Raw genomic sequence first — 22,361 nt, forward strand, 5'->3', positions numbered from 1 at the left:
CAACCTACCCATGTGAGTTAAACTGTGGTAGCCCAGTCACATTAAAAAAAGTGTTATCTGTTATTTTTCTTTCATCTTTCATGTACCTGGACCCTTCTCTTCTCCAGGCTGAACAACCCCAGCTCTCTCCAAAGGAAGGGAAAAGTTGGTGGATTTTTTTTTTTCAGGTGGAATGGGAATGCTGAGACATGTCAGGAACATTTTGGGAGCCATGAAGAAGGGAGCTGACAACAGGTTAAGCAGTATCAGTGCTTTTTTCAGTGTATTTCTGAAACAACCCACTTTTATTTCCCCTGCATGGGTATGGATGGGTGAGGCAGGCAGCCTGTCACCTCCCAGGTACCTGCTGCATATTTTCCCTGTTGCAGTGAAATTCCATGTGAATTAGTGTGTGTTATCCAGGAGTGTATCCTTCATTTACATTTATTACAAATTAATGCAACACTTTTTGCAGTGCAGATTTGATCCTGTAACTGCTGTTCCCATGAGCAGTCTCCTTAAATACAAACCTCATTAAATACAAATGCAAGGCTCATGGGCAGCTACAGCAACACAGGAAATCCAATACACTTAAACAGAGTTGCAAACCAGGAGTTAGCAGGTATGATGCTGACTTAAGATGGAGTGAGCAGTGCAGGCCAGGGCAAAGTGCTGTATGTGATGCCCCAACCCTTCACACAAGGGACAATGGCATTTCTGACAGTAGTCAAGGTCATCATGGAAGTCCTCTGACCCAGTTACAGTGCAGAGATCCAGCTTGCCATGCAAGTCCTTCAGTTTTTGCTCAGGCTGTGCAGAAACCTTGTTTATGCCCTTGGACAAGGCAACAGTATCAGACTTAGATTAGTATATGTTTTGAATGTGAGCACAGCCCATGCCAGAGAATCTGGGGCTGGACAAAAGTGTTTAAAATGATTCTCTGTCTTGTGGAAAGCAACCAGAAATGCTCTTACCAGAAAAGCCAGCTGCTGACAGCAGTTTTGAGTGGCTCTAGTAGGTTTGCATATGCAGACATATTTGTTTGCGTAGGCCAAAGGGGAGTAGCATGTTGCAAAATATTTTAAGAACCAAAAAAAAGAGACACTGAGCTGAAGTGGATTTTTAAACCTCTTGAGAATGAACAATATGCCTTTTTAGTAAACCAGTTGTGCATAGAGATCAATGTACACAATTAAAAGTCTAATCCTGCTGTAAGTTCACCTCAAGTATTTCATGAATTTCACATGATCCACCCACTTTTTTTCTGTACCTCTGCAATTACCATTTCAGCAGCAATAATTCTCTGTTGTTCAAGTGCCAGATGCAACATGGCTGTCACATTCCTGAACGTGGCACATTGTGCTGATCTGTTTGTTTGTTGTTTCAAAACAAGGTAAAATTTTACTCACTTGCGCACCTCACTGAACTTCAACCCACTCTTTGTCATCTTCTTAATCAGTGATTTGTCTTGATCCTTGGCTCTCAGTTTCTTATATTTAGCTTAAATTTTGTGTGAAATCCATGTTAATCAAATGACTTTTTGAATCACTTCTAGTTCTCCCTTCTGATCATATGTGTGAAGTGTAGGATCATTTAACTTATTTTTCTTCCTTCAACAAGCTAGAAAATATGAAGTAGCTCTTTTCCAATTGCAGCATAAATATTTTCATGCAATATTTTAATTTACAGATACTCTTCAGCAATATAAAAGCATCATAAGCACCGTCTCAAGATTTTGCTTATGTGGGAAAGTTAGTCTGGCCAGATAAAGCAGTAACTTTTCTGCCTGTGTGGATGCACAGGACAAGAGCTGATTATTCCAAATTATCTTCTTTCGAGTCCATTTTGCTTGAGAAGTACATTTGCAATAGCTAAACAGAAAGAACTCCCCTTGTAGTTGTGACTTTACACATTTGCAACTACAGAAGGCGCTCATCTTGCCACAAAGTAGAATTTAGCAAATATGAGAGTAACCCCCTTATCAACATTTAATTATACAGTGTATAAGTAGTTGCAGATCAGACTTCCAATGTGCTGTGCTTTGTTCAAGCACTGAATTAGGTTTTAAAAACCATATTTCAAAGAACATTTGTTTTAAAGAGAATTTTCTTTTAATCATACCAATAATGTGATCAATCACTGTACTTGTGAGTATGTGCTGTTCATGTTTTGACCAGGTTTTCCAGGTCTTCAGCTGATTTCTTTAATGTAAGAAAAAACCAACAAACCAACAACAAACTGTTTGTTATATATTCTAGTTATATAAACAACAATAAGATATAGAATATTAGATAAATAAACTTTTTTTGGGTCGCTCCTCAGTGACAAGTGCTTTAACTGGTGGGATTAAATGACAAGTTAAAGGTGTTCTCTGCCTCAGTGTGAACAGAGTTGAAATTGAAAGACAGAAATTGAAAGACAGAATTTCTTCTATTTCCAGAAACATTTCTTGGGTATCATATTAAAGAATGCAGAAAAGTGCAATTTCTCTATCAGTTCCACAAAAAAACCCCCAAACCCCAAGGGATTGAAAGACAGGCTGTTCTTGCACTGTCTTTGCCCAGTGGCAAAGGAGTTAGCATCTCTATTAAAGCAATTAACATCTCAGTACATTTGGAAAGCAAGCAAGAGAATATCTTAACTTTATCTTTGCCTGCACATCTATAAATGAACTCATCTCAAAGGCTCTGAATCTCTAAAGACTCCACAAATGTACAGTGGAGTAATTTCAGCAAAATGCTTGATACCAAAAGATTGCAAGATTTATTTTTATTTCAGGCAGGATTTCAGAGGAACAGATTTTGAATTGCCTGAATTAACACATTTACAGATCTGGGGAGAATAAATGCCCGGTTGGGATGTGTTGAAATACGAGCACATGGTGCAAAATCACCCTGTGAGTTATATCTCTTTTTTTAGTCACACTGACATAAGCAATGATTTTTAAGCTATTGCCTGATTGCTGAACTCACTTTATTTATCTTCCTCAAAGTCTCTCTGGATCTCAGAAGCACAACTCTTCTTTTAACAAATATTACTAATTCCATCAGGGACCTGCCAATAGTTATTGTGCAAAACACTTTGTGACACTGAATGTAACACAAGGTAGGATTTCCTTGGTGAACATCACTGTGGTTTAAATGTTTAAACAGCTAAAATCAGTTTAAAATGTCATAATCTTATCCTCTCTCTGTGCATATCTACATATAAATAATATCCAGTTCCATTCACAATTGTTCTTTCTGACAGACTCCCACTCAACTCACAAGTCTGAATTCACCCAGGAGGACAGCAGAGGCAGAGTGGAAAAGCAGAATGCAGTGCTTAGTTTGAGTTGTTCCCTGCTAACATACAGATCCCCTTAAGTGCTGAGGCAGGGAACTTGTGCTTTATCCAGAAGCTGGGAGCTCTGCCTCTCACCTGACATGAAGCAGGATGGGCAGTGTGGGGCAATCGAGTGGGAAGAAAAGATGCAGCTACAACTTTAATTTGCTGGTTAAAAGGATTCTGGCCTTTCTGAATCAGCACCAGGGCTCTGTCTAATCTCCTTCCTCCACTCATGTTGCAACAGAGAGTTGCCTAAGTGAGCTATGTTGGCTCTCTGCCACTCAATATTTCCCTTCACCGGGGAAACCCCCAGCTGGCTTTTAAAGGCAGCTTTATGGCCCGAGGACAGTGCCAAAGGCAGGAGGAGGCGCCCCACCACCCTCTGGAAGAATTTGAAGGTAAAGATGGGGGTGGGATCACAGGAGACAAGCTCATAGCAAGCCATTCCTTCCACTTTATTAGCTGATGTTTGACACATTGATCATCCCTGCTTTTTTACTACTATTATTTCAAAGGAGAGTTACCAGAACTGATTCATTGTTTTTTGGACAAGCAGTGTGCAAACTGCCTTGTCTATGACAACATATAAGTTATAGAGATAAAAAAAAAAGCTTTAGAAAGTGCTTTGTCTCTGCCATCTAGCAAGCATATCCCTCCAAGAGGAAGGTCTGTGATTCAGGGGGAAAATCCCATGACAAAGCCTTCAGCCCTAACAATTGCATGTAAAAGAGATTAAGTCATGGGAAACTCTTGCATGAATAAAAAGAAACATGCAGCAACATGAAACACGCCAAGCTTCAGGTTTCACCGCCAGCTTGAAACGTGGGCCGTGCTGAAGAGCATTGTGTACTGGGGTACCTGTGAAAAATGCATATTTTATGATTGGCTTTTCACAAATACTAAAATTAATATTGTATGTGTTGTGTTAGAAAGTAATGCTGTATTAATTCTCTTAAATAATGTGTTAAATATAGTTTTAGGTTATAACAAAATGTTAAAATAGAAACTATGCTAGGTAGGATACTTTTTTTTCTAAAGAAAGGACTCACACTGAGGTAGCAGCCACAGGACACCTAAATCTTTCAGAGAAAGAGAATTTATTGCTCCATTATCAGGAGAAACGAACAACTTTCTGCCTTGCTTGGGTAGGATGACACCATTAGGATTAGGAGGAAGAAGCTGAAGATGACCAGACAGAATCCTGTGTTTGAATGGAATTTATACATCATGTATGAGAAGTATGAACATGCAACAGGCTATTGTTTTTAAGGGTTAATCCTTTGTTAATGGGGGTCCTTTGTTGGGCTCATGCTGCCCAGAAGAAGGTACCCGGATGTCCGCAACTCTTTGTCTCTATTGTCCCATATTGTCCTAATTCAAATTGTCCAAATTATTATCACTCTAATTGTATTACTATTCTTATAACCATTTTATTACTATTAAACTTTTAAACTTTTAAAAACAAGTGATTGGCGTTTTTCACATACCTGTGTCCTTCCAGCAAGCACAGGGCTCATTTGGGGGCACAGACATGGGAGGATGGCCTGGGTTTACCTCAGGGATTCCGCATGAGCCCTGCGCCCACATGGAAATGGGGGGAACTGGGTATTCTCCAGGAATTACAGGCTCAGTAGTGTCCAGGTGGCCTGGAAAATTCGGCTCTGTCTTCAAGAACTCTTAGGGCAAAGCAAGGCAAAAACCAGCAGAAAACTTAAATTTGTTGTGTTATGGGTTTGGGTTTTTTGCATCTAGCCCGTGCTAGGGTGGGAGCCGGCAGCCCTGACCCCACCAGCCCCTGGTCATCTTTCCGGAGCCATTGCGGCTGCAGCAGAACAGCCGTGGAATGGTGCGAGCGATAGAGAAAACACAAACAAACAAACAAACAAACAAACAAACAAACACCAAAAAAACAACAAATTCAGTTGTTGCGGGGTGAGGCGGGGGAGCGCGCGGAGCCTCCTGGGAAATGTAGTTCGCTCGCTCGGGGAGGCGAGGACAAATCAGCGCGCCACTCCTTTGCTGGGCCTGCTGGGAGTTGTAGTTTATTCTGTCCCCGCCAGGGCGGCGGCCAATAGCGACGGGGGCCGAACAAGACTATAATTCCCAGCGTGCACCGCTCTGCCGGCGCGACCTCTCCGCTGATCTGTAAACAAAGATGGCAGCGGGCGATGGCGGCGGCCGCGGGCGGCCCTGAGGCTCTGTGAGCGCCGGTGTCTGCCGGGCCTGCGGGCGGGCGGCTCCGTCTGCTCCTCGAGCAGGGGCTGCGGCGAGGCGGATCGGGGCTGGCGGCACACATGGATGACAGCAAGGTAAGGACCTGCTGGAGCTGGGGGCAGCCGGTGAGGCTCTTGGTGCAGGGACCCTTCTGAAATCCGCTCTTGGCCAGCTCTGCTTCCCGCAGCTGATAGCAAGGAAGGGTTGCCGGCTTAGTTCTTGCTTGCAGCGCTTCGATGCTGCTTCTGGCGATTCCTTAAACCTCCAGGCATGGACAAAGGCTGGGTACCAGCAGTGTGGCGTGGTGCAGAGCCTCATGCTCCCAGCAGCAGCCTGGATTGATTATAAATAGCACAAATGGTGAGGTACGAGGGCAGCAGCGTGGGCTGCAGCCTTGTACTGGGTGCTGGAGCTTGGAGTCTTCCAGCATTAGAAGAATTTCATGAGAGCAGCACAGTGGCATCCCTGAAGGTGTGGGGTGCCAGCTGAGTGAAGATGAACATGAGGAGGTGCCCAAGGAATGGATCTTCCTCCACCGTCCTGCTTAAAGTGTCCCAAATGGTGAGCACAAATGGTGAGGTCGAGGGCAGCAGCGTGGGTTGCAGCCTCATACTGGGTGCTGGAACCTGGATTCTTCTAGCATTGGAAGAATTTCATGAGAGCAGCACAGTGGCATCCCTGAAGGTGTGGGGTTCCAGCTGAGTGAAGATGAACATGAGGAGGTGCCCAAGGAACAGATCTCCCTCCACCCTCCTGCTTAGAGTGTTCCTAAAGCAGGGCCTGTGGGGACAGCAGCCGTGCCTGCTCACTGCAGCCCAGATCCAGCTGAGGCTGGGTGTTTCAGCTCCCTGCAGTGCTGGTTAAGCCTTATCCACGGGGATTTTACTGGAACAAAATTACACAGCCTATGAAGATCTGCTTTAATTCAAAGCAAGAAAAAATGCTTGACACGATTTCTTAAGGAATAAAGAAATTTGGAAGTGATCAGTAATTTGGTAATCCACAATCCACAGAATGGGTTGCAAGGCTCTGAAAGGTTTGTGGTGATCTGCTGTTTTAACATGTATGCTATTTTATTTTATTAAGGCCTTACCTGAAAGCTGTGAAGGAGGTTGGGGGAAATCTGCATCACTGATGTCTCACAACTCTGGGAACTGCATGAGTGTTTGTGTAATTTGGGCAGTAGTTTAGAAGATCCAGAAGATTTAGTTCTGGAGGTGTATATAGTTCATGAACATTATCTGATTTTTATTTCTTTTTATGTTCTTCTCTGAATTAGGCTCTTTTTATTACCCAACTTCCAAATTTTCAATCAAAAATAATTTTTGGTCTGCCATTATGTCATGTGGAGTCATGATAGTATGCATTTTTTTTTCCCCTGAAACATTTTTTGACACATTTACTAAATAAAATAAATCTATTTACCCAGTCAGTAAGTTGAATCTTTGGTCTTTTTCTTTTTTTTAAAATTGATGTTGAGTTGAATAAGAAAAAACAACAGAGTGGAATATTCACTCTTCTTGCTATCTTCACTCCCAAGTACAGTTTTTATCATTCATGAGGCTGCAGGTCACCTTGAGGTGTTGGTGACTCCATTCAAGAGATGCCATTTCCCTTAGGAGGGCTCTTCCCATTGCAGGTTGCTGTGTCAGGATGAGGCAAGCACTATTTATTTATTCATTACTCATTTTATGGCCACTGTGATTACACTGGAGTCAGCATGTCCTTGAAATCTCCTAAAAATTCCACTGAGTCATGCTTTCCTCCTTGCTGAGGGGGTTGGCCTGTGAAAGGACTTTCCCTGCAAAAACTCAACCAACTAAATTGTGTTGGTAGTGTAGTGACCATTCTATAACTCCCTGCAGCCAAGTTCAGTGTTTCTTCCATCTAATTGACACAAAGAATTTAGAACTGAGCTTGCAGGCTGCAGAGTTTTCCCTTATTCATAGTGCATTTTAATTTAGCTTCTTGTCTGATTTAAGAGGACATTAGAAGAATGGTTCTTGTCAACACATTCCTCAAAATTGGAAGGAAATAGCAAGAAATAAAGGGAGAGGTAGAATATCTTAACATCTAGAACATCTTAACATCTAGAAGAATTTCATGTTTCATTTCAGAAGGATGTTCTTAAAATATTCACACACACACAAAAAACCCCCAAAACCAACCAAACAAAAAACCCCCAAACCCCTCAAACAACAAAAAAAACCCCAAACAAAACCCCAAACAAACAATCCCAAAGAACCCCCACCCAAAAAATGACCTCCTTCTATAGAACTGCTTTTAACCTAAGGGTTGTTCAGGTACTGGCCTCACTTCTCGCTGTGATTTGAGCTATTGGGTGTGGAAGGGAAAGAATTTAGTGATGGAGCTGTTACTTGCAGTTAATTCATGTTAAAACATCAGTTGTGCATCTCTGAAGTCTTTGGACAGAGGAAAAAGGAGAGGCTGTGTTGTGGTGGCTTCAGCCTTTATAGGTGAAATTTCTTGATTATTTTACAAGGCTACATATAACATATTATGTATTTGTTATATGCATTGGGAAGCAGAGAGTAGGGACTAGGGTAAGAAGTTGGTAACTTGTTGGTCAACATTAAAATACAGTTTTATACAGCTAACTGCAATCCTTTGTATTAATTACAGAGTTTTTTGTAGGGGACACTGAAAATAGTTATTTTAGTAATTAACTGTTCAGTTTATGTCCAGAAATGAGAAACGAAAGTTTGTAATGTCAATTTTGTTATTCCAGTGAAGTTAAAACCAAGCAAACAAAAACCAGACCAACACCAAAAAAGGTTGGGGTTGCTGTCTTTTATTACAAATATTCTTGTCTTGCACAGAAAATATATTATATAATATATTTGTGGATCCAGCAAGTGTTGATTTCTTGCTCTGGTGTTCATGCAGCTTTCCTTTCCAAGGGAACACATGCTATTCCAGCAGGGGAAGGCTCTCAGCAAAGGGCTGCACCCAAGGAGCTGGGCTGATTTCCACACAGGTCTTAGCAAAACTTCTTTCATCCTTATAACATACATTCAACATTCTTGAGAACTAACATCCCACTATCCATTTATTACAATTAAACATAAAGCATTCTCATTACTGCTTGCTTGGAAATACAAAACCTTAACAGCTTTGGTTATAGTTTGATAGGAGCAATTTCAAATCATTACATGTTTGAAAAAGCTCCTGCTCAGCATTGCTCAGATGACACATCTCATATTTGCAAGGAGCCATAAAAATGCAGAAGATTAAAGTCTCTAAACAGTTTTATTTCATTGTTACAGTGGGCTGGGAGGATACACATGGTAGAGTTAGCTGACCCTCCTTGAGCCCAAGTTCTAACAGAGACATGTTTAGAAAAGTGCCTGGTTTCTGTTCATGAGAACTGAGAGGATGTGTAGGGCCCAGTGGTGGACACAATTCCTGTGTGAGGCTGTAAGTCCTTCCTTGGGGAAGAGCAGGGCTGTCACCTGTGGCAAGGTGGCATCTGAGTGACTGCTGCCCTGAACTTTAGCACTTACCCATCTGGGTGCCTGCATAACACTCTGTGAAAACTTTATTTATCCCTAGCTCATGCTTTTTTAAAACAGACCTTGCAGCAAAGACAGACAGTATTCTTGATGCCTCTGTGCTGAACATGGCATTCTTAAGACATGAAGCACTTTGTATGGTGAGAGTTTCAGGATTAATTTCTGTTGACACATCTGCTTCAGACTTAGATTGTGTTTGCTCACTAAATAGTATCTTACATTTTTGGATCATTATTGGATGCAGTTTGTCTGCCAGTGAAAGTAAAAGAATTGTGTTGGGCATATAAAATGTCATGAAATGGAGGAATAACAAGCATGCTCTCTAGCTGGGTTTTGTACTGCTACTGTGAGTGGTATGCTTTGAATTGGAAGATCAGAAAACTTCATCTTTGTTAGGAGACTTGTGACTGGCTTCATTTACTTTCTGATTTTGTAAAAATGTTTGCAAGTGGGAATAGATTCCCTCTATGTAACACAGCACTTAGGTTTTATTTCTAACAAATAATTTTTATAGTTTTATATAAATTGTGTAGATGATCACCAGTTTCATGCTGCATTAAGTTCTGCAGACCTTTACCTTCAGCTGCAAATGCAATGCAGAGTCTGCCTGAGATGGATCTCAAGTACTGGTTGATGGAGCTGCTTGTTCATTGGTAAATAAACTCAGAGCTTCTGGGAGATGCTGGCCTGGTCAGTGTGATCGGCATTGCCTGGGCTACTGTTGCTTTAATCTGCTAAATTGATTCAAACTTGCAAATCTCATGATGAGGCCAACTCTACCCTGGTCTTCTATCTGAGGGGCTCAGCTCCTCAGGGTTGTGAGTGAGGAGCTGATACAGTGTAGTCTATTATAGGTGCACCTCCTTCCTGTGGAGGACCCCTCTGCTTTCGGAGAGATCTGCTGCAGGCTTCTAATAAAAAAACCCAGAAGTCAGAGGAATTTTCTATATCAGGTCAAGTAATTGCAGCTATTTCCAATTCCAGGTCAAATAACTTTGTGCCTGAGCACTGATGGGAGGCAAGAATGAGGTTATGGGCTAAGGAGGGTATTAAGAGGAAATTGTGGAGTCACAGAATAGGCTGAGTTGGAAGGGACCAATTGGGATCATCGTGTCCAACTCCTGCCCTGTGCAGGACACCCCAAGAACCACACCATGTGCCTGAGAAAAGAGTTATGTTCTTCTGTTTTCTGAGTGAACTGAAATGGGAGCTTGGTCAGATCTCTAACTATTGCATACCTTTATTAATATTTCTATGAAATTTTTTATGATTTATGTTGTACTGAGTCTTGATTGCTTATGACTCCCTGAAAAAACCCCAAATCTCAACTGCTGAATGCTAATAGATCACATCTTTTTATAAACTGCAGAGGAATACAAAGGGACAAAAAATGTTTGCTTGGTCTGTTGCCATGTTCAGCATCAACTATCACTTCTGCTTTGTCTTCTTTCTGTCACATCAGCACAGAAACTGAGCAGGTAAACAGGACTAGAAGCCAGGGAGATATGGGAATGCTGTATGGGGGCAAAGGATTTCTCAGGCCTTTTTTCCCTCAGCTGGGTTGCTTAAAGTTACAGCAGGAGCTTCTAAATATTGGTGAGGAAAAACTGACAAGAATGCAGGATTTGATTAAATTGCTTGTAATTGCTGCCTTTTCAGGGTGATGTGTACTTTTTGTTCACACAGGAGTGTGCTGGGGCCCCAGCCTTGAGTGGCAGCTCACTCTAGTTCTAGAGGGTCAGAACCCAGAGTGGCCAGGGCTTTTTGAGAGAGCTGCAGTGTGTTTCTACAAGACCTTATCTAGCTCTTGAATTCAAAGATTTGCTTTGAAATACATTGCATTAGCACAGAAAAAAGCCTCAGGTGCTAAAAGTGTTTGAGAACTGAAGTACTTTGGCTGTAGTGTGTATAATGTAATATCCACCAATCTTCCAAGTGCAAGTAATAATAGAGAGCAAATTGTGAGTGCCTACAGCCCCACCTGGGAAAATTCTGTGTAGTTCCACCTTCTGCTGAGCTGGGCATGTGGATCACACCATCCACAACCAGGAGAATGTTTCCATGAGAGGACAGACCTTGCCATGCCTGAAAGGGGACAGTCACTTTCCCTTCCTTAGAGCTCCTGCCCCCTGCCTTGGCCACATCTGGTTACTTTTATTTTTGAACTACATTCATTTTTTTGAGCTAGAAAATCTTATGGGGAGCACCTTGATGAAGTAAAGAATTATTTAAACTGTATTCAGCAGTTCAAGTGTAAAAGAGCTTAGTTTTTTTTTTCCCCTTTGCTCTTCTGAATGTATTGTGTTTGTTTCATGATATAGATGTCCATTAAGTACTTTCTGTTCTTTCATTTGCTTATGGTAGGCAGCTACTCCTGAATAAATCAGGAGGGACAATACAGAGAGGGTAGGATTATGTTGACATGTGATTGTTGACTCACTTTCCAAAGAAAGAATAGGCTCAATTGTATAATCCTTTTTTTCCCTCTTCATTCTGGCACGTCAACTCACTATGTTATTGTTTTTATTGCAGCTTGCTAAGTTTGCAGAACAAGTGACTTCTTTGAATGTTAAAAATTACTTGTTTTGTAGCTTTTCACAGTAAAAGTGCTTTTTTAAAAATTATGAACTCTGATATTTTAAACACTGCCTGTTAGAAAAAGTCTGTCTGTGTGCAGGATGGTGAAATACTAAGGCAGCAGTGAAATTCTTGTATGCAGGTGTGTGTGTTAGGTGTATTTCTCCACACCCCCTCCAGTCAAACAGTGTGGTCAGAATGCAAATAAAGAGAAATTCTCTCTTCAGAGGGAGCTGGAGTGTGTGGCTGATGTAATGTTTACTAGGTGATACTGCCCAATGACCAGTGAACTAATCTGCAGACCATATTTAAGATTTTCTTGTGCCACGCCCCCATGTTAAGAATGAAATATTTGAGTGGGGAAACGCAGAGTAAACCTGGGTTTATTTTATTTTTTTTTAATTTTTATTTGTAGCAGGAGAAGCTCTCAGACCTGTAAAAAAGGAGCTACAAAGAAGAGGGGAAGGTGATTGCAAAACCTGCATTCCATGGGGCAAGAAACTAGAGTTACATTTCTGCAAGGGAGAGTTACATTTCCAGACCTGCTAGAGCACCAGCTGTTGGTGATATGAAAACAATTTCACTGCAAGCTGATTATGCCTCCTCAATATCCAGATGCCCTCATAGATACCTGAAATAGTGTGTTGAGTTCTGGGCTCCCCAGTATGAGAGAGAAATAGAGCCACTGGAGAGAGTCCTGAAAACTTCAGAGCTCAGCATTCTTATTTCTTCTGTTGCTCCGGGATGGATATGCAAGATTTTGTACTTGAGACTCCTAATATTTACTGTCTCATGGTTCCAGCACTACCTTTGCAGAGCAGGATCTTTACTGTGCCCTTCCTTTCCAGGTGGTTGGAGGCAAGGTAAAGAAACCAGGCAAACGAGGTCGTAAACCAGCCAAAATAGACTTGAAGGCAAAACTTGAAAGAAGTCGTCAGAGTGCAAGAGAGTGCAGAGCCAGGAAGAAGCTGAGGTACCAGTACCTGGAAGAGCTGGTTTCAAGCAGAGAGAGAGCCATCTGTGCTCTCAGAGAAGAGCTTGAAATGGTAAGGAACTATCATTTAACCTAACCCTCAGTATTGTCTGGGACCTGTGTCATGAACACTTGTTCTCGGGACCACAGTGACTGACAGTGGCATTTGGCTGGCCAGGAGGTATCAAAACATCAGATGCATCCAGCTGTTTGCCTGCTTTGGTGTGTAGAATACAAACTCATGTCACAAGTTATCTGCTGGTTCTGAACTGGAAGCAAGCAAAGGAAGTGCCGTTATACTTGAGTGTGTTGGCTTTGAAATGTCTGCTTTTGAAACACCTTTGACAGAGGTAGATTGTGAGAAGAGGTGTTGAAATATCAAAGGGCAAGCGTATATCCACAGAGTGCCATTGCTTCTCTGCTGGTGAGGAGGATTCTTGCAACATGCTCTCTTTGTAGGTGGTTCCAGGATGTGTAAAATTGGGGTCTTGGCCAAATGAGCAGCATTAACCAAAGAGAATGTTTCATCTGGAAATACAGACACAGTGTTGCCCTGTTTTTTTAACATTTTATAAGCCTTCTGATGCCGACATTCTTGTAGAGAACTTTCTCACACACTTTCTGTAAGTAACTCATTGTTTTGCATTCCTTTATGGAGGAGGAGAAAGTTGATGGACTGTTGGTCTGTCCAGTGTCATTGGAGAGGTGGCACTGTCACCCTCCAATCCACTGTCACTCTCGGAAAACTATAAATGTTGGAGTCAGAAAATAAACTTTTTTTTTCTTCACCCTGAGAACTGCGGTGTGTGCTTGTGTTCTTTCAGGTCCTATAGTGACAACACAGTGGTGTCATTGAAACATCACCAACGCTGAGAATGCTGCATTGACCTGACTTTAGGTTTGTTTGAATGGGCAGGGCTAATCACTACAAGTCAGCAGGTTTAGGATCAGGTGAAAAGCCAGCCAACTCTCCACAGTTTTTTGATGTGCTTCAGGGTTTGGCAATGAAGGATTTAAGATGAGGGAAGTAGGAATAAGGCTCATGTGCTTCCACTGTGCCTTGTGCAGTTGGAAAGGACCTCTCAGTAGTCCAAGAGCCCCAGAGTCATGTGAAATATTTGTTTTTAATAGGCCATGAACTGGAACGGTATTCTCGCATGCCAGCAGCGAGAAATTGCACAGAGTGTTCCATGTTGTTTAATAATTACAGCATTCTGTCTGGGGCTGCCTCTGAGCAGCAGTTTATTGACTGAAAGAGGCTTTGCTGAGGCCAGGTATGCAGCCTTGGCCACGTGCTCAGCTCATTAGGGCTCTGCAGTTTCGTAAGAGGCTTCAGCTCAGTACGTTCAGACCTTCCATGAATGGACAGGAAGGTAAAGATTCCAGCCCTGGTTTGTCTGCTAATGTGATCCTGGCACTTTGCTAAGGCCTAATGTGTTTGCATATTTCAGTACAAGCAGTGGTGCATGGCCATGGACCAAGGGAAAATCCCCTCGGAAATAAAAGCCCTGCTAACTGGAGAGGAGCAAGGCAAAGCACAGCAGAACTCAACCAAACTTGCCAAGGCTGCGAAGACAGAGGCAAACAGCAGCAATCCCTGTAAGTATCCAGCCTGTGATTAATTCCTGTTTTGTTATATCTTTTGTGGTGTAGGAGGGTGGCTGTGGTGTAGGAAGAAACATAAGGATGTGCTTTTGGGAAGAAATAGTTGATTGAAACAAAGAGCTTAGTGGGTGGTACAAAGACTCTGTGTAATGTTTACATGGACAACACAGAAATTCCACTATAGAGGAAGCTGGGCAATTATTTTGAAAGACTCTCTGTGTTTCACCAAAGCCTGTGGAGACCTGTGAAGACCTTAATTTCTTACAGCATATTCTGTTTTTTTTTTTTAATGCAAGCTAAATGGAGCACATTAAACATAATTGAACTTTAAAAACTTTACAAGAAAACATTATTCTAGCTGCAAGCACTCCAAGAGAGAAATGCTGGACGTGGGATTTTCTGTGGAGTCTTCCTTCTGACTCCTTTGTGCTTGTGCAGGGAATGGAATAGGTTTCTTCTGGGAATTGGAAAGTGAGAAGATATATTCCTGATATATATATATACAAAGGGAGAGAATTAAGGTATAGCATGGGCAATTCTAGATCTTACTTCTAATTTTTTAATAGTTTGTGCTACCGGCTAAATTACACTTCACTGAATTTTTTTAAAAAACAGGAGTTTCTAGCTTTATGTTTTTCATGATCGACATGAAAACCGCTCTTCCAACCATAACAATCTTCTCTCCCTGTGCTTCATTCTCAGGAGGCTGATGCAGAACCTTCCATGCTGCAGCAGAGTTGGCTTGGGAGCTGGCAGGAGGAAGAATGCTGTTCTGAAGAGTGGCTGCATCCCCAGGTGCAGGGGGAAGGATCCCAGTCTGTTCTCTTCTCTTTGCTCCTCCCCACATGAAATTCTTTGATTATGGTGCTCCTAAGGCTTTGTGGGTGGGGTTTTTGGAGCAGCAGATGTTGGTGTAAGTGGAGCCTTGTTCTTCCTTTCTCTACCCTGCCCTCCCCAAATACAGCTATGGCAGCTTTGAGGTGTTCCCAGCACAAGAGTGAGGCTGCTTTTATGTCAGAGCCCAGAATTAGGCTGGCTTTGTGTTTGGTGGTTATGTGGTTGTTAACTGTTGTGGGAATGTGGGAGGTTCTGTAAAAGAAAATCAAGAGAAGGATCTTGTAACAGCTTTGCTAAAGCCAAACCCACTATTGTAGGTTGAGGAGAAGGAGCTGGATCAAAATGTTTCAGTAAGATTGATAGCAATGTCGTTTGTAACCTAAATGCAGGTGTTGCTCTTGTCATCCATCTTTAATGCAGCATGTCTTTTGTGTGACTGGGATTCTTAAAGAGATACTAGATACATTTCCTGCTTGTCCTGGTTTAGGGCAAATTTGGGAGGAAACTTCCAAATGGATCCCTTTAGAAAGCAGATTCAAGGAAACCCTCCCCCCAAGATTTCCTTGCAGAAAAGTGGAAAAAGTCTGTTTGTTTAACAAGCAAAGTATTCACAAGCATAAAAAATGAATAATATTAAACAAACCTCTCCCTGTTCTGAAGAGATGGCAAATTCAGAAAATCCTTTTCATGGGGTGTGGTAGGCTTGCTCAGTCTCTCCTCCTGCACTGGAAAATGCTGCATCCCAGGCCCTGGTGGGCTACAGACATGAGCTCCTGATGTTTTTCTGGGTTTTCAGTCCAGAGCAGGGCCAATGAGTTCCAAGAAAAAGAAATGCCACAGTGTGGTGAACTTCTCTGCCTCGGCTAGCTAAAAAAGCTGACTAAAGGCAAAGGAGAGCTCTGTCCTGCTGTCCATGCTGCAGACAGCACAGTCTGTGAGAGACAATGCAGAGGAGCAAGTGCAGTTTCTGCAAACAAGCTGTGCTCTTCTTCTCCTGCCCTTTGCTCTCAGAACCAGTCTTAAAGGTGCAGAACTTAATATCCAGCATAAACAGAACAGACAGCTGGGGCTCCAAGCATCATGAAGTCACCCTAGGGCATCACTTCTGCCCATCCTTCTTCCAGCAGGTGCATTTTCCACACACAGTGCTCCTGGGAAGACAGTCAAGGCATGTCCCTGCAGCCTGCTTCCAGCAGGGGAGCAGCTGCCATTCCCTCTCACCCGCTGTGCCCTGATACCTTTCCATAGCTGCCTACATTTTGGGCCCTAGTACCTCTCTGGACAGCAGCTTAATGTGAATTCTGCTATGCTGTCCTGGTTTCCCAGCCAAAGACATTGCCAGGAACTGGTAGCAAGGAAAGCAAGTGGAATCAGTTTGGTTTTGTAGTAAGAAAGGTGGTGGCAAAACTCTTGTGGGTTAATGACCAAGACGTACTCATCCCAGTTACTGAGAGATAACCTGCCACTTTCCTCAGAGTGCTCTTTCTCCTGGATATGCTTTTTGTATTCTCATGATGCAATGTGGAGAGTGGAGCTCCTGGGGTTTTCAGAGGGTGTTTGGCTTGCTTATTCTATTTTGTTTATGACAGTGTCTTTCTCTGTATTTTATGAAATGCATGGAACATTTTTTAATCTTCTATTTTCAGCATTGTTTCATAGAATAAATATTATAATGAACGACTTTGCTAGACTGAGTGTTGCCTTTTTTTTATTGAACTAATTGGGTCTGTTTAGCATTGTGTCAGTTCAGGATGGGGTGAAAACACTGAAGATAATCAAGTACCATATTTCAGTGTACAGCACAATTGTTTTCAGAATTGCATTCTAAGCACCTATATCTTGAACCTTAATGCATGGTTTTAGGTTTATTCTTTAGACCCTGCAACCAGGCACCCAGCAATTGCTAAAAATGTTGCACAGACACACAAGACTATTAAGAGAGGTTGAGTCTCACTGAAGTAGAGATGGGGAGGATGTGAGAGTTCATATTGTGTTGTCCATGTCCTGTCCTGCCCACCCATCCTCATCATCCACCCTCTATATCTGAAGATCTGTGCTGCAGTTTGTCCTGAAAAATAGTGGTAAAACCAAGCCCTAAGTTTGGGGATTTTGTTGAATTTGAATCCTTACCTGTTCACTTTCCTGGATTTTCTGGGGGAAGAAAAAGCCCAGGTCAAATGTTCAGAACTATAGTCTGCCAACCTTGTGGTTGGACTTTATAACATGATCATACTGGAAATGGATTATTTTGGGTTAGAATTAGTGTTACACAGTCCACTTTCAGACGTAAACCATGTCTTGTAATTAGACACATATTTCAAATGTTATGCAGATGTTTAAGTGTCTTTCAGAATTAGGGATGTAGAAAACATGGCAGAGCAGTCGTGATGTGTGACCAGAGCAGCTCTGCCCATCACTCAGTAACGTGACAAACCCAGCTCTGATCTTGCCAGAAACACCCTGCTTGTTTTCTTCCCTCTTTGTTTCACATGCTGTGAGACCAAACAGGAAGCCTTTCAGTAGAAAGGTTTCTTTTGTGGAGGAAATGGAGAGTGGGAATTTCTCATTGTGGTGAGCAGCAGTTTCTTCTGTTCCTTGTCATGGTGGCTCCTGCTTCTTGGCTTAGTCAGCACTTGACATTACAAGGCTGTGTTTGGCAAGCCTGGCCCCAACTCTGTGGCATGAATAGTGGTGCCCATGTTCTGATGGGGCAGAAACATGGGCACCACTTGTGCTTCATGCAGATGGACAGGAGGTCTGTTACTGCCTCCATCATCCTTGATTGTCTGCAAGCAAAAATCTGTCACTCATAGTTACAGCTCTAACTGCAACTTTTCCATCTGCACTAGATGCTGTAGTCCATTATCAAATGTAGCATTCCCAGCAGCAATCATTCATTCAAGTTCCGTGGCTTCCATCATGTAGCAGGTCATGCTGTGTTATACATTTTTAGGCCTTAGCTGGGTTTCTGGGAGTCCTTTATTTTGAAACTTGAAGTCTAGCAGTTCCCCTTGAAAGCCAGCAAGTGTTTGTGGTTCATGCTTGTTTGCTGCTCTAATGCTCATACTCTTCATCCTTGTTGGGGTGGCTCCTAGGAGTGATACAGGCAAGTCCTCTGGTCAGGAATCTCATCTAGTTCCCTAAATATTGTAGGGTGGTATAGTCTTACCCTCTCTGTGTGTAGGCTGGGTAGAGCCTTTCACATGTTTCTCCTCCAGTGAGTAAGCACAGCTGGTTCTCTCTGACAAGCACTGAAGAAAGGAAATGAGCCTGGAAATGCCTCATTTTCCCACTTACCATGGAAATCTAATCTTCAGCCAGACTCATTCGGCAAGCTAAAGGTGGGTATCTCTTGGAAACTGTCCACAGTCTTAAAATATGCTGTCTGTCCTATTTGGTGTTTACACCAACCCCAGAACTCCTGTTAGGGTTAAATTAGTAAAACTGAATTCAGTGGATGATGATGGACTAAGCACTGCACTAATCCTTCTGGGGAGTGTAAAGCAAGGATGGACCAGATAGTGGCAGCTTCATAAGAAAAATGTCCAGCAGGTCTTGCCTTTTTGTTCCTCTATATATACTGCATGCACAGAATCCTGCAGTGAAGGGGGTACATTTAATTGACTCATCACTTGACTGAGAACATTTTGTAATTATGTGTAAAAAAGAAAAAAAGAAAGTAATCACAGTCTGCTTTCACAATCTGATAATAAGTGTTTGTCAAAGAATCAGTATCAAGTGCTTTTCAAATACTATCTTAACTTATATCAGGGGTTTATTTTAATGTAGTAGACAAATTTCAAAAAGCTTCTCTCTTTCTTGAAAGCTGAAATCTGGCCAACTTTGAGATGCCTGTGTCTGATTGTTTTTCCTTTTCTTTCCATTTGCATTTTAGGTTGAAGACTAACCTACATCAGTAATGAATCTAGTTTTTCCTGAAGAGCTGGAGAAGGTTTGGGATCATAGCTCCAGTTGCTGCTTTCCAAGAAATTGTAATCTCTGTAACCACCTATAAAATTACTGTTTATATAAGAAATAAATGTTTGAGACAAGTCTCAAAATGCAGAGAAAGCAGAGGAAAAGCTGAAATAAGAACCACAGTCCTCCTCATTGGGCTCAAGAGTTACAGCAGGGGTGACAGAGGATGGATGGGCTGGTGTAGAAATCCCTGTTGGAGGTAAGCTGGGCAGAATACCAGTTTGTCAGTTCCTGCTCTTTGTGTCACTGAGCATTAATTTCTCCAAAAATTATGTCAATAAATTAATTTCTTACACGACTCCATTGTGAATTTGTATGATAAAACATAATTTTCTAATCCACAGTGAAACCTGAGGTGTCCCACACTAAATAGCACATCAGTGGACTAAAATTCAACTGATGCTGATTTTTGGAATGTGCAGATTTTTGTGTGTAGATCTATCATGGCCTTCCAGATATAGGTTGAAATATCTGAAACAGCACGTGGAGTTAAGGGAGGGATTAATTTAAAACATTTTGGCCCATGAACATAGCCCAGAAAAGGTGTCATCAAAGTAAGTACAGTAATAGTGTTAATTTTCCATTTTAATCTGGAATCATATCTGGGATCTCAGATAATGAAAGGGGAAGGAGGTATTTTATAGCTTTCTAATTAGCTAATTACTCTTGTGACAAGTCTGTGTGCAAACCTTCCCAAGGTGATGGTTCTGCAGGGAACTCTTGATGACAACAGTGTTACTATTCTCACTTCAGCAAGCTGCATTTCTCATTACTTTAATCTTAGGGTTCCTCACTTTCTGAAATAAAATAGTAATTAGCTTTTTAATTACTGGTATTTTGCCTTGCTTACCTCCAACAGTGGAGCCAATGTTGTTTGAGAAACAGCCAATTAACCAATTAACTCTTTCAGCTTTTTGGATTTACGCAATCATTTTTTTTCCTATTTTTTTTTTTCATTATCCACTTAATGTCCTCATTTCAGTCCAATGCCACTAAATGAGTGGCATTTTTAATGGAAATTATATTGTCTACACATGCTGGCAGATAAAAAAGGCTGACTGACAGCTGGAGAACAATTATAAAGGTTGTCTGATTTAATCCCTCTGCCCTGAGCTACTTGTGGAATGAGCACAGTTGCAGTTCTGTGAATGTATTCATAAAAAATTGGAGGCAGAATAATGAATGGCCTCTTGTGATTGCTTGCATTCACCTTGCATTTTTTTCTCAATCATCTCCTTTGCATGAATCAGGACATTTAAAAAAACCAAATGTGTTTATTACTAATACAGCTTAGCATTGATCTGTCAGAAATACTACCACCAGCTGTAAATTTAAATATCACCTCTTAAAATTATTTTTTTTATTACTCTAAAACTTCTTTCCCCCCATCTTTTGTTAGCATATAACTATTTTTGGATATCAGTGAGAATTTTATAAAATATCAATTTCAAGTTAATTATAAGGGATAGAGAGAAGTGCAGGGATTGACAAGGATGTTTCTAAGTGCTGATTTCTTCCCTGTGTGCCATTTTTCTGCCATGCTTGGTTGGAAGATCTACACGGGGGTTGTAAGACTAGAGTATCAACACTGGTGCACTCCAGTTTTGTTTCTGATGTCAGGAGCCTTCCAAGGAGCACTGAGAGCCTTTGAGGACACAATTTTACTGTAGCAAGGGACAGGGAAAGCTTAGCTGGTAATGTTTCTCAGGCTACAAGAAAGATCCAAGTGTGGGGGCCAGTGCTTGGCAGCAGTTGTTTCTCCTGGATAAGGTGGCATTTGGAAGCCTGGCTCCCTTCAAACTCCTCTTCTGCCCTTCAAAGAAAAATGGAACTTGAGTTGCTTTTCATTAAATATTTCCCCTGAAGACCAGTCTCCAGTGATTCGTTACCTGGTTAGGAATTTCTTCTGGCAGTAAACATGTTACATGTGCAGGATGTGATCTTTGAAGATGCTGCTGTGGTGATGGCCACATCCTCAGCATCCCTCTTACAGAAAAAAAGCCCCTACAAGGCCAAGAATGAAGATTGTGACAAAGATGCCCTGAGTGAGTGTGAAAGACCAAGTCAATAATGTGGCAAGAGCTGTTTTAGAGTTTGCAAAAAGCCAGAGAGGGCAGATGAGCTCCTAGCATCGAGTTAATGCAATCAGGGCTACTCCTACTACTGCATTTACAGCTAGCTGGTGGCTAATCTGAAATCTTGCTAACTCTGGATATTTCTTCATCATTTTCCCTCCTGTGTTTGGATCAATATGGGGAGGGACTTTGTGGAGTGTGTGTAGAAGTGGAGATGGTAAATCTCCAGGGCTGAAGAGAAGAGCTGGAGTGCCTTTGGAAATAGGTGGGTAATTACATCCATCCGTATGTGCCCTCTGCTGCCTAATTCTACATGGCTTCAAAAAAATTCAAGTCCTTGATCAGTCCCGCTTCCCCAAAAGTGTCTCTTACTGGTGCATGCAGAGAAAAAGCTTGTGTCTGCCCAGGCATGAGACAAGAACAAATCTAATTATTTAGTGGTATAATATTTCTTTTTCTATTCCCCTGCAAATTAGGAAAGCTGGTGTAAAATGGTTGAGATGCTGCACACAAAAGAATTACTGCCATCTTTGTCACTTCTGAATATTATCCAGGGACCATTTTCATGAAACAAATTAAAGACCTTGTGTGTGTTAGCAGTAGTGTAGAAAAAAAATCTGTGGTTTAGTCCAGACTGCTCATCAGGAGGTGACATTTATACAACAATCTTCCTGTAGGTGTGTTTTGTTTTACTAGAAGCCAGTTCAAATAAAGCTTCTGTAATTTATAATGGCCTATTCCACAACACTTGCTAAGTTGAAAAGAGCCAACTAATAAAGACATACTAACTTACAGAATCACTTAAGGAGTTAATAACCCTTCCTTTGAGCATATGGGTCTGGCCTTAATAAACTTCAGATCTGCTTTTTGTTCTTTTAAACAGGAAGAATCTGATATTGAGAAGGGCTGAGCACTCAGAATTTCAGCTGCAATTGATGGCGTGTTTTCAGCACCTTGGAAAACCAACTCCTAAATCAATGTCAGTTAAATCTGAATTTAAATGGGTTGAGTTGAGGAGACTGAAAAAACTCTGGGGATTCTTAAGTGGGCATATGGAAACCCTTAAGTCCAATTATTGGTGATAGCCATTTTGGTGTCACCTCCGTGAGGCTGGTGGAAAAATAGGAACAAGTGAAGTGAGTTTCTGCTTCTCACTGGAAATTTTTAAAGTATACTTAACTGAAAATCCAACTTGCTGCTGAAATAAAAAGGAAGGGACATAATTGGACAATTTGTAATAGGAATTCCCAAGGGCAAGCCACT

General features: G+C 41.8%; 1 protein-coding gene across 1 annotated transcript; it reads left to right on the forward strand.

The window, feature by feature from the left end:
• Positions 1-5,479: 5,479 nt before the first annotated feature.
• CREBL2 (cAMP responsive element binding protein like 2) lies at positions 5,480-16,726 on the forward strand. Its single transcript, XM_063153973.1, has 4 exons — positions 5,480-5,615; positions 12,479-12,676; positions 14,055-14,202; positions 14,911-16,726. Coding segments are annotated over exons 1-4 (363 nt in total). The 5' UTR covers positions 5,480-5,600; the 3' UTR covers positions 14,913-16,726.
• Positions 16,727-22,361: the final 5,635 nt, after the last annotated feature.

Source organism: Melospiza melodia, chromosome 4 (genome assembly GCF_035770615.1).
Source record: "Melospiza melodia melodia isolate bMelMel2 chromosome 4, bMelMel2.pri, whole genome shotgun sequence".
Classification (NCBI taxonomy): domain Eukaryota; kingdom Metazoa; phylum Chordata; class Aves; order Passeriformes; family Passerellidae; genus Melospiza; species Melospiza melodia.